Source organism: Haliaeetus leucocephalus, unplaced genomic scaffold, assembly GCF_000737465.1.
Source record: "Haliaeetus leucocephalus isolate CR32 unplaced genomic scaffold, Haliaeetus_leucocephalus-4.0 Scaffold517, whole genome shotgun sequence".
Lineage (NCBI taxonomy): Eukaryota > Metazoa > Chordata > Aves > Accipitriformes > Accipitridae > Haliaeetus > Haliaeetus leucocephalus.
The window spans coordinates 2,620,879-2,631,812 of record NW_010972953.1 but is presented as its reverse complement, the minus strand read 5'-3'; the positions used below and the strand labels follow the sequence as shown (position 1 = coordinate 2,631,812).

The following is a 10,934-nucleotide window of genomic DNA, read 5'->3' as shown; positions in this document are numbered from 1 at the left end:
CCCCCCCAAAACCCCCACACCCTGGAGCAGGGGGGCAGGGGACGGCGGGTGGTATCGGGGTGCCAGGCAGTGCCGCCCGTCCTCGACGTGCCGGCGAGGCGGTTCCCGTGCCGGCGTCGAACCCGATTCTCCCGCACAGGGTCCGCCAGCCGCCGGTGCCTGCTGAGCCCCCACGGGGTTGCCTACTGGGGTGTGCCCAGTTTCGCCCGCTGCATCTCCCACGAGTACCGATACTTGCATCTCTCAGTAGGTGCACGCTCTGGCGCGGTCCCCCCACCACCCCGTCCCCGTCGCTGGGGGTCTGCCCCATCCCTGGGCAGGGAAACCCAGCAGCCGCCTTGCTTCACCGGCTGGCTACCACATGGGGAAACTGAGGCAGGGCTTCCCAGGCATGGCTGGGGAAAAAGAGGAAAGAAAGACCCCATCCTTGAGCTGGGGGGGAGGACCTCCGTCCAAGCTGTGCTCCTGTGTCCTTGGGAAATGGCTCTCGGGATGGGAAGGACCCCCCCCACAGACCCCCAAGTCCCGCTACTGCCCTAATAAGTGCAATTAGCTCTGCAGTGTCCCCACTGCCCGGGCTCTGGGGATGGTGAGGGACCGGGGGACACAAGGCAGTGCTGGTGGCTGAGTGACACCGGTGTGTCCCCCCCGTACAAGCTGCGGGAGCACCTGGCCAAGGGGCAGCGGGTGCTGGCGGGTGAAGGCATGTCGCAGGTGGTGCGGAGCCTGCTGGAGCTCATGGCCCGCAAGACCTACTACAGCGGGGACCTGCTCTTCTCCGTGGAGATCCTGCGCAACGTCACCGACACCTTCAAGAGGGCCACCTACACCCCGTCCTCTGAGGACGTGCAGGTAGCCGGTGGGGGACGGCGAGGGACACCCCCCCGGGGAGGTGGCGGCGGTCGGTCCCCGGACCCCAGCCCCGCTGAGCCCCGTCCCCGCAGCGCTTCTTCCAGGTGGTGAGCTACATGGTGGACGCGGAGAACCGGGACAAGTGGGAGGATGCCCAGCAGGTGAGTGGCACGGGACACGGGCGGGTGGCCCGGGGCAGCCGGGATATCCCCACCGTGGGGACAGGTCCCGGCGGCTGCGGAGCTGGTCCCTCGCCCGCAGGTCTCGCCTGGCTCTGTGCACCTGATGAAGGTGGTGGAGGACTTCATCCACCTGGTGGGGGACGCGCTGAAGGCTTTCCAGAGCTCCCTCATCGTCACCGACAACCTGGGTGAGCGGCTGGGTGGGCACGGGGGCTCGGTGGGCACAGGGAGCCGGCCGGTGACGCCCGCTCTGCCCTGGCAGTGATCAGCATCCAGAGGGAGCCCGTCTCCGCCGTCTCCAGCGACATCAACTTCCCCATGAAGGGACGCCGGGGCATGAAGGATTGGGCCCGCAGCTCCGAGGACAAGCTCTTCATCCCCAGGGAGGTGCTCAGCCTCGCCTCTGCCGGTGAGGCAGGGCTGGGGCCGCAGGAGCGAGCACGCTCTGCGTGTGCGTGCACACGTGCGAGCGAGTGTGCACCTGGGGCTGTGCAGGAGCGTGCACGTGTGTGAGCATGCGCATGTGAGTGCCCGCGCATGCACATCTGGGAGTGCGCGTGTACGTGCACGTGTGAGCATGCGCGTGTGAGTGCCCACCTCTGTGCACGTGCGTGAGCGTGCACGTCTGGGAGTGGGCATGCGTGTACCTGGGTGAGCATGCACATGTGAGTGCGCATCTGGGAGCGTGCACATGCGTGAGTGTGCACATGCGTGAGTGTGCACGTGTGTGAGCATGCACACGTGAGTGCACATAGGGTGCTGTGCACATCAAGCTTGTGCATGTGTGTGTGTGAACGTGTGTGAGCTTGCATGTCGGGGGCTGTGCATGTGTGAGAGCACACGTGTGTGAGCCCGCAGGACACCTCCTGCCAGCCCACGTGCCTGCATGTGTCCGTGTGTGCCGTGCCTGTGTCAGGGAGGGGGTTGCGCGTTCCCTCACACGTGTGGGGGGCAGACGCGTGGGCTCTCACGTGTGCGTGTGCGCTCGCTGAGCCCACGCGTGTGCCGGGCGCTGGATCACGGCGCCGCTCTCCCTTCCCCTCTCTCTGCAGAAACGGATGAGTCGTCCCACTTCGTCATCGGGGCCGTGCTGTACCGCACGCTGGGACTGATCCTGCCCCCGCCCAGGTGAGTGGGGCTGCCCGCTGTCCCCCCGCGCTGCGTCCCCATCCCTGTGACAGCCAGTGCCCCTCCCTGCAGGACCCCCCTGGCCGTCACCTCCAAGGTGCTGATGGTGACGGTGCGCCCGCCGACCAAGCCGGCGGAGCCCCTCGTCCTGGTGGAGCTCTCCCACATCATCAACGTGAGTGTCCCCTCGCCGTGTCGCCTCTCGGTCCCGCGTGGGTCCCACCGGCCCCTTCGCCCCAAGGCGCTGAGAGCCGGGCAGGGGCCAGCAGCTCCCAGCTGGTGGCCACAAGTACTCGGCTCCGTGCCCACAGTGGGGACGTTGCCAGCGCTGGGGGAGCCAGGCAGGTCCCCCAGGGGCCAAATACCCCCCTGAGGGTGGGAGAAGGGCAGGGGTGAAGTGCTAACCCATCCCTCTGTCCGCAGGGCACATCCCACCCGCAGTGCGTCACCTGGGACTACTCAAGGACGTGAGTGGGGGACAGGGACGCCCTGGACGTGCCCTGGCTGGCGGGCAACGCCGGGCGATGGAGCTGGGCTTATCCCAGTGCTCCATCGGTCACTGGGGAGCTGGTGGGAGGGATGGGGAGCGGGGCCAGTCCCTTCCCTCTGACTGCGGGTGAATTGTGCTGCCACGGGATCGATCTGGCTCCGCGTGACGCCGGGGACGGATGCCGCCAGCCTGCCAGATGCGATTTGTTAGCGCGGAGCCCGGCGCTTTGGCAGCAGCGAGGGAAAGTAGGGCACGGCGGGGGGAGCGGGGGGCACTGCGGGGTGGGGGGCAGCAGTGCTGGCCCCCCCTCCCTCCTCCCCAGGTGCCCTCTGCACCTCAGGGTCACTGGTTCCAGTACAGCTCCCCGTGTTGTTGGGGAGGCCCTTGGTTGCGATGAGTGGTGGCAGGTCTCAGCCTGGCCCCGGGGAGCTGTGTCCCCAGCTGTCCCACAGACCCAGTTCCCCGTTTCCTCGCCTTGCTGGGAGCTGTGGCTGCTCTCCCTGTGCGTGGCCAGCGTCACCGCAGGGCACGCCCTCCCAGATCCTTCCCGGGGGGGGGGTCCCATGGTGGGAGAGTTATCCGTGGCAGGAGGGCAGGAGCATCGCCTGCTCCCAGGCAGGTCTGGCTTTGGGGTAGCACATCTCTGCCGTGTGAGCTGTGGCTTGTGCTGGGGGGGGATGTGGGTGCTGGGGGGCTCCCGGGACTGCTTCTGCCTGCCCTGGCACTGCCTCACCCCTCGCCCCCATCCATCTCCAGCACCTCTTCTCCCTGGCCTGGCCCCCTCCTTCTGCGGTTTGCCCCCCCCAAACCGAGGTGAGATGATTAAAAATCAAGCCTTCGTGTTGCACCGCTCCCCAGAGGGATCAGCACCGGAGCGGGCGGGGGCAACTGGGACAGGGATGGCTTCACCCCCTGCGATGGGCTCAGGGGATTAACCTGTCCCCTGGCAGTGCCCCCCCCCCAATCTGCTTCCCCCCAGGCAGAGGCCGGCAAAGGGTTAACTCGGGAGAGGCGCGAGGGGCTGCGTGTGTTTGATCATTTCAAATTGCTCTCCCTCGCTCTCGTCCCATTAATCAGGGATGCTGGCTTGGGAAACTGGGACACGGAGAGCTGCCAAACCCTGGAGACCCTCCCAGCGCACACCAAATGCCAGTGCCGCCAGCTCGCCACCTTCGCCGTCCTCGCCCAGCTGCCCAGAGACCTGGTAGGGGACACGACGGGGACAGGGATGACCCTACCGGGGACACGGGACATGGATGGGGGGGCGATTCCCGGGCTGCGGGGCCTGGCCGAGGTGGGGGTCCCCGGGGGAGGATGGGGATGGGCAGGGGCTGCGTTGCCTGCAGGCACCTCCACAGGGTGGGCAGGCCACTGGGAGGATGGGGGGGGGGGATCTCCCACCACCCAAAAAAAGGCCCCCTGCACCCCCTGGCACCCCAAGGGTGGGCTTGGGCAGGCAGGGGGCTGTCGTGATCAATAGGACTTGATATCGGCATTGCTGTATGCTAGGAGGGGAGGGGGCAGCCCCGGCCCCAGGCGTCCCCCCCCTGCCCCCCCAACCCCATTGCTATTCCACCCGCGTCCCCCGTCGGCATGGAGATGGGCACGGGTCCCCGGGAAGGCGCCTTGGCCGCGCCACCACTGCCACCGACCCCCTCCGGCACCCGGGGGGTCCCCAACCAGGGGGTATGAAGGGGCCCGGTGGGGGACAGGGGGCTGGCAGGGAGCAGCCATGGGGGGGCCGGGTTCAGCTGCTTCCCCCCCGCCCCGGTTCCCCACCAGGCCATGGACCCCTCGGGCACGCCGTCGGTGCCGCTGATGATCGGCTGTGCCGTCTCCTGCATGGCCCTGCTGACCCTGCTGGTGATCTACGCTGCTTTCTGGAGGTGACACGGGGACAGCTGGGGACCCCCAGGGTGGGGGGGGGGCACCTGGGGTGTGAGACCATGTGGGGAGGGGGCGGTGAAGCGGGGCACAGCGTGAGCAAAGGCTTGGCGTCGATGTAGTTAAATGCAACGTGGAGGGAAGAAAATAACCCAGGGTGGGAGAGGTGCCCGGGCTGCCTGGCACCGACCCTGACCCGGGAGAGCACCCGTCCGCCGGCAGCACCCCGGGGGGGGGACGTGGGACAGGCTGGCACCCCGGCCCCAAGCTGCTCCTGCCCGCAGGTTCATCAAGTCGGAGCGCTCCATCATCCTGCTCAATTTCTGTGTCTCCATCCTGGCCTCCAACATCCTCATCCTCGTGGGCCAGTCTCAGATGCTCAGCAAGGTGGGTGCCATCACCGTACCCCCCTCACGGGGGTCCCCGGGGTGGGTGCAGGGGCTGCGGTGGAGTCAAAGCCCTCTCTTCCCGGCCGGTCACCTCGTCCCTGCTGGCTCCCAGCAGCAGATTGGATTTGGATTAACTCGATCTCGGGATTAAATCCTTTGCGCTGGTGGTTTTGACACAAACCTCGCGTGGGAGTTTAACCACCGCGGTGCCAGGCACGTGGCCGCGGTGATGCCACGATGCCTTCCCCCTTGACGTGCCCGCATCCCCGCAGGGTGTTTGCACCATGACGGCCGCCTTCCTCCACTTCTTCTTCCTCTCGTCCTTCTGCTGGGTGCTGACGGAGGCCTGGCAGTCCTACCTGGCGGTGATCGGCCGGATCCGGACACGCCTGGTCAGGAAACGCTTCCTGTGCTTGGGATGGGGTAAGAGCCCAGCAGGGCTGGTGCCGGGGTGGGCTGGAGGGGAGGCACCGCGCGCCCCTCCCTGGTACCCCCCAGGGTTATCAGAAGGGGAAACTGAGGCACAATGGAGGAAAGCAGACCTAGGTGTTCTGGCCCCTTCGACGTGGCACCCTCTGACCAGCCAGACCGTGGGGAGCTGCCAGAAGGGCCCCATCCCTGTCCCCATCCATGGGGGCTGGCACAGGGGTGATGGTGGGGGACACACACAGCAATGCCACCCCCCTGCAGCTCCAGCCTCGTCTCCCCTTTCCAGGCTTGCCAGCCCTCGTGGTCGCAGTTTCCGTCGGCTTCACGCGGACCAAAGGCTACGGGACAGCGAGCTAGTACGTGGGGACTGGGGGGGGGACACAGGGCTGGGCATGGGGACCGCTTGGGGCTGGCAGCAGTGCTGGGGACAGGGGACGTCCCCTCTCCGTCAGCCCCTGACACGCCACGGTCCCCTGCAGCTGCTGGCTCTCGCTGGAGGGCGGTTTGCTCTATGCCTTCGTGGGACCCGCTGCTGTCATCGTGCTGGTGAGCTGACCCTGAGCCTTGGACCCCCCAAAACCCACCCCGGTGTGTGGCAGCTCCTGCCAGCTCCGGCTCCCGGAGGGCTCCGTGCCCAGCCCTAACCCCGGCGCCGCTCTCGCCCAAGGTGAACATGCTGGTCGGCATCATCGTGTTCAACAAGCTCATGTCCCGCGATGGCATTTCAGATAAGTCCAAAAAGCAGCGAGCTGGGTAAGTGCCCTGTGCCCCGCGGGGCTGTCCCTGGGGCCGGCGCGGAGCACCCTGCTCTCCCGCGCCACGGGGCATGGCATGGGGTCTCCTTCTCCGGGAGCGGGCTGAGGACGGGGCAGACTTCACCTCATCAGTGGGCGGCGGGGGCCAAGCCTGGGGCAACCGCAGCCCCTCGTTGGGGGCTGCTGGAGGGGCAGTAGCTGAGGGGGGGGCAGTCACCCCCACACCTTCCCCCAGGGAAGGGGGAGCCGCAACCTGCGGACCCCCCCTCCCTGCCGCCAGCGGAGGGGGCTGAGCCCTGCCCGCCCCATCCCGCTGCCGCTTGGCCACCCCTGCTCGCCACTAACAACTGCTGCCGCCCCTCGACTAACCCGGCTCTCTCTCTCTCTTTCTCTTTTCCTTCTCCCATTTGCTTTTTGCCTGTGTCCGACCATCCATCCATCCGTCTGTCCGTCCATCTGTCCGACCTCCCCACCCCAAAACCCCTGCCATCCTGCTCTCCCACGGCCTTGCTCCCCTCGCCTGCATCCCCGCGTGGCCCGGTCCTGGCCGCGGGGGCGCCGGGGGGGTGGTGGGCACGTAGCTCCAAGCCCCCACCCTGCGGCAGCCTGCTGCTGAAATGCACCAAGTGCGGCGTGGTGTCCAGCGCGGCCATGACCTCCGCCACCGCCAGCAGCGCCATGTTAGTGCCCGCCACGCGCCCGCTTCGCCCCCGCCCCGAGCACAGCCTTGGACCCCGGGGACCGCAGGGGGTGGGCTCTGGGGATGGGGGGAAAAGGATGGATTCTGGAGGTTGAGGGGGGGTCCGGCGGGCAGGGTGAAGGCTGTGTGCTCGGGGTGGCCCCGGGCACGGGTGCCCCACCGCGGCCATCACGTCTGCATGGCATGGCTTCCCGCAGGTCACGTCATCTCCGGGGTCGGGGCACGGGGTGGGGGGGCTCAGCTCCTCTTCCCCGGGGGGGGGGGGGCTTGGGAGCAGGGAGGGCATGAGGGGCAGCACGCCATGGGGCACGGGACGGTCCTGGCCTCGGGGGCGTCCCCGAGACCCTCTTCCCGGCACGTGAGCCCCCACGGGTGCTGGCTGGGACATGTCCGGAGGGTTGGGCTGTGACCGCTGCCACCCTGGTCAGCCGAGGGTTGAGTTGCGATAGAAGCAGCCCCAAAATTCACCGCGAAAAAAAAAAGAAAGAAATCCCCTTGCTGCTCTTCTCGCGCCTGTGGGGAGGGTGACGGTGGTCCCGCATCTCCCCCAGCACCCTCCCTGCCAGCAGCGCTGCCTGTGCGGGGATAAGGACACATGCGGCTGTGCCCTTCCCCGGGCCGGCTCGGTAATGCCGATGTCTCGGTCTCGGGGGGCAGAAAGAGCCCACGGGCCCCCTCGCCCTAAGGCAGGCAATGCCCCCAATACCCAGCCAGCGCCGGCTTGGGGACGCCGAGGAAGAGGGGACAGCGGGGGGCCAGATGGGGTGCACGGCATCCACAGGGCGTTCGGGCTCGGGTCTCCGTGCCGCGCCGTGCGTGGTCGGCTCCGGCCACGCTTGCGGGGTGGGAGGTGATGCTCGGGGGGGGCTGTCGCGGGGCAGCTCCGGTGCAGCGGGCTCACCCCGGCTCCTCTCTCCCTGCCCCAGGGCATCGCTGTGGAGCTCCTGCGTGGTCCTGCCTCTGCTGGCGCTGACCTGGATGTCGGCCGTGCTCGCCATGACCGACCGGCGCTCCATCCTCTTCCAGGTCCTCTTCGCCGTCTTCAACTCCGTCCAGGGCTTCGTCATCATCACCGTACACGGGTTCCTGCGCCGAGAGGTGGGGCGGCCCCGCAGGGGTGCTGAGGGTGGTGGGGGGCACGACGACCCCTGACCGCGGGGCCGTGACCGGCTCTGTCCCTGCAGGTCCAGGACGTGGTGAAGTGCCAGATGGGGGGGTGCAGGAGCGAGGAGAATGAAAACTCGCCCGACTCCTGCAAGAACGGGCAGGTGCAGATCCTGGTGAGTACGGCAGCGCCGGCACGGGCTGCAGCGGGCACCGGCAGGGCTGGGCGCCCCAGCTGGGGCAGGGTCCCCCTTGCAACCCCCGCCGCTCCCCGTGCTGGCCAAGATGCATTCATTTCCCCATCTCTCTCCCCCTCTTTCTCTCTCCTCTCTCTCTCTCTCTTTCCCCTCTTTCTGTATTTTTATAGACAGATTTTGAAAAGGATGTTGACCTGGCGTGTCAGACAGGTGAGGTCTCCCCTGGCCCCTGCGCTGGGGACGGGGATGTCACCATGCCCACGCCTGGGAGGGACCAGCAGCGTGTGCCGGGGCGGGCGCGATGCCACCACGCAGGGGGTCGGCCCAGCCTCCCCTCCCTCCCATGGGACCCCCGGGGCCGGCTCTGACCCCGCTCCCTGCCCGCAGTGCTGTTCAAGGAGGTGAACACCTGCAATCCCGCCACCATCACGGGCACCTTGTCCCGCATCTCCCTGGACGGGGACGAAGACCCCAAGCTCAACACCACCTCGGAGGGTGGCCTGGGTTTCTCCAGCCTGCCGGGAAACATCCCTCCTGCCAGCATCCTGGTCCAGGTCCCCAAGATGACGCCCAACGTGGTGGCAGGCTTGAGCGAGCTGGGAGAGCCGCCGGCACAGCCGCTCAGCCTGGAAGCGCCGGGTCCCGTCTACCTGTGCACGGAGAGCAGCCTGCGGCCCCTGGAATACGGCTGGCTGCGGGCCCCCGAACCCCCACGGGAAAGCGACTACATGATGCTCCCCCGCCGGACCGGCAGCCTCAAGCCCTTCCCGCGGGAGGAGAGCACCCTCGGTCCCGGCGCCGAGGAAGGGGTGCCCGGCGGGACGGGGCGCCCGACGGCCGAGGGGGACGCCTACCCCGGCTTCGTGGCGGTGGATCACATCAACGTGAACTTGAACCAACCCTACGGGACGGTGAAGGCCCCTTACGGCCTCCAGTTCAAGCAGCACCCCACCGTGCGGCAGATCCTGGCCTCGGAGCTGTCGGAACGCAGCCGCACCATGCCCCGCACCGTCCCCGGCTCCGCCATGAAAGTGGGGTCCCTGGAGGTGAGCGGGGGGCTGGCGTGCGAGCGTGCCCCTGGAGACGTGTGCAGGGAGGGAGATACGTGGGAGGGAGTTGGGCGAGCGTGCAAGAGCGTGCGTGGACGCGTGTGCACGTGCAGGGTTGCACGAGTTGCCCCCGTGCTCTCTGCTCGGCATCCCACCCTTTGCTCGGGGCTGCCTTCACCCCAGTAGCACGGTGGATAAGCCGCACATCCCCCAGCTCGGCCGGGACCCCTGTTTTCTCCAGCCGGGCTCTGCCCCCTGCAACTGGCACGGTTTGGGGCTGGCATGAGCTTCCCCCCACCCTGCCCTGCTCCCTGCTGCATCCCGGACCGGCAAAACACCTTTTCCTTGTCTTCCCCATCTCCTTCCCCTGCTCCGGGCTCTTCGCGTCCCCTGCCAGAGGAAGAGGTTGCGATACTCGGATCTGGACTTCGAGGTAAGTCCCGCCGTGGCAGCGGGTGTCACCGGTGCCCGCCGCGGGGTCGGGTGCCATCTGGTGACTGAGCCACCTTTGTCCCTGGTTCCCTCTGGCTCGCTGTCAGCAAAGCAGCGGCCGAGCTCAGAGGAGTTTTATACCAGGCGATAACGAGCGTTGACTCGTGATTAAAACGCCAGCGCCCAGCGGGAGCGTTGCAGCGGGCTCTGCCGCTCGCCTGCACCCTCTGCCCCGGGTTTGGGGGTACCCTGGGGATGTGCATGGGGTGAGCGGGCGAGAGGGGGACGGGGAAGGAGGGGGTGCGCCGAGGGGTACGGGGCCGTGCTGGATGCCGACGGCCGCGGGCTCTGCTCTCACCCCGCAGAAGGTGATGCACACGCGGAAACGCCACTCTGAGCTCTACCACGAGCTCAACCAGAAGTTTCACACGCTGGACCGGTACCGGGCTCCGGCTGCCGGCTCCTCCAAGGTGAGGTCCTGGGGGTCCTATCCTGCTTCGGTTTGCTCCCCTGCACCCCTCCACCTTGCCCGTCATGGACTGGGGCATCCTGGGGAGGATGGTGGGGGGACGGGGCATCCCCCAGGGATGATGCTGGGGCTGAGCGCTGTGATTTTTTCCGCAGCGAGAAAAGCGGTGGAGCGTCTCATCGGGCGGTGGGGAGAAGAGCACGGCCAATGTAAGTGCCCAAGCCCCCCCGGGGGCTGATCCACCCCATCCTGGATGGGGCCGGAGGGCAGAGGTGGGCGGCTGTGTCCCGGGTGGGAGAGAACCGCGGCGTCGCCACGCACCCCGACCGCTTGCCGCAGCTCTCCCTCATCCCGCAGGATGCGGCCGGCCCCGAGGAGCAGCAGCCGCAGGCACCGGCCGCGCCGCCGAAGCCATGGAGCACGTTCAAGGCGATGACGCTGGGCTCCCTGCCCAGTGCCCAGCGGGACCGGCTGGAGCTGCGCTGTGCGGACTGGGAGGGCCCCTGCGCCGGCCTGGATGCGGCCGACGGTGACTTCCAGACAGAGGTGTGAGCCCCTCGCGGGCCGCCACCGCCTTCGCCCCCGGCGCAGGACGAGCCGAGACGCTGGGTTTGCTCTGTCCTCCTTGGTGGCCGGTGGAGGGGGGGGCCTTCCCTGGCTGGAGCTGTCCCTGCGGAAGGGACCGTGCTCCCCCTGACCCCGGCCGCAGTCGCCTCTCGCCCGTCCTCGCGCGATTTCTCCTCCCTGCCACCCTCCGGACGCGGGTGTGGAGGGGCCACAGGCCCCCCCCCCCCCCCCCCCCCCCAACCCCCCCATGCTCACCCACCGATCACGCCTGCACCCCCCTCCCGGGGCAGGACCGGCCGTCGAGGCC

General features: G+C 68.2%; 1 protein-coding gene across 1 annotated transcript in view; it reads left to right on the top strand.

Moving 5' to 3' along the window:
• The window catches only part of BAI2 (brain-specific angiogenesis inhibitor 2), a 20,030-nt gene extending 9,418 nt beyond the window's left edge, over window positions 1–10,612 (top strand). The window contains exons 8-31 of the mRNA XM_010576323.1: window positions 140–246; window positions 658–852; window positions 945–1,013; window positions 1,114–1,222; window positions 1,297–1,489; window positions 2,028–2,162; window positions 2,235–2,337; window positions 2,586–2,629; window positions 3,730–3,856; window positions 4,435–4,538; window positions 4,821–4,923; window positions 5,198–5,348; window positions 5,641–5,710; window positions 5,834–5,900; window positions 6,022–6,107; window positions 6,691–6,789; window positions 7,736–7,907; window positions 7,994–8,089; window positions 8,281–8,320; window positions 8,498–9,156; window positions 9,557–9,592; window positions 9,957–10,061; window positions 10,216–10,269; window positions 10,418–10,612. Coding sequence (XP_010574625.1) covers window positions 140–246; window positions 658–852; window positions 945–1,013; window positions 1,114–1,222; window positions 1,297–1,489; window positions 2,028–2,162; window positions 2,235–2,337; window positions 2,586–2,629; window positions 3,730–3,856; window positions 4,435–4,538; window positions 4,821–4,923; window positions 5,198–5,348; window positions 5,641–5,710; window positions 5,834–5,900; window positions 6,022–6,107; window positions 6,691–6,789; window positions 7,736–7,907; window positions 7,994–8,089; window positions 8,281–8,320; window positions 8,498–9,156; window positions 9,557–9,592; window positions 9,957–10,061; window positions 10,216–10,269; window positions 10,418–10,612 — 3,119 coding nt within the window. The remainder of the gene's footprint in view (window positions 1–139; window positions 247–657; window positions 853–944; window positions 1,014–1,113; window positions 1,223–1,296; window positions 1,490–2,027; window positions 2,163–2,234; window positions 2,338–2,585; window positions 2,630–3,729; window positions 3,857–4,434; window positions 4,539–4,820; window positions 4,924–5,197; window positions 5,349–5,640; window positions 5,711–5,833; window positions 5,901–6,021; window positions 6,108–6,690; window positions 6,790–7,735; window positions 7,908–7,993; window positions 8,090–8,280; window positions 8,321–8,497; window positions 9,157–9,556; window positions 9,593–9,956; window positions 10,062–10,215; window positions 10,270–10,417) is intronic.
• The last annotated feature ends 322 nt before the right edge of the window (window positions 10,613–10,934 follow it).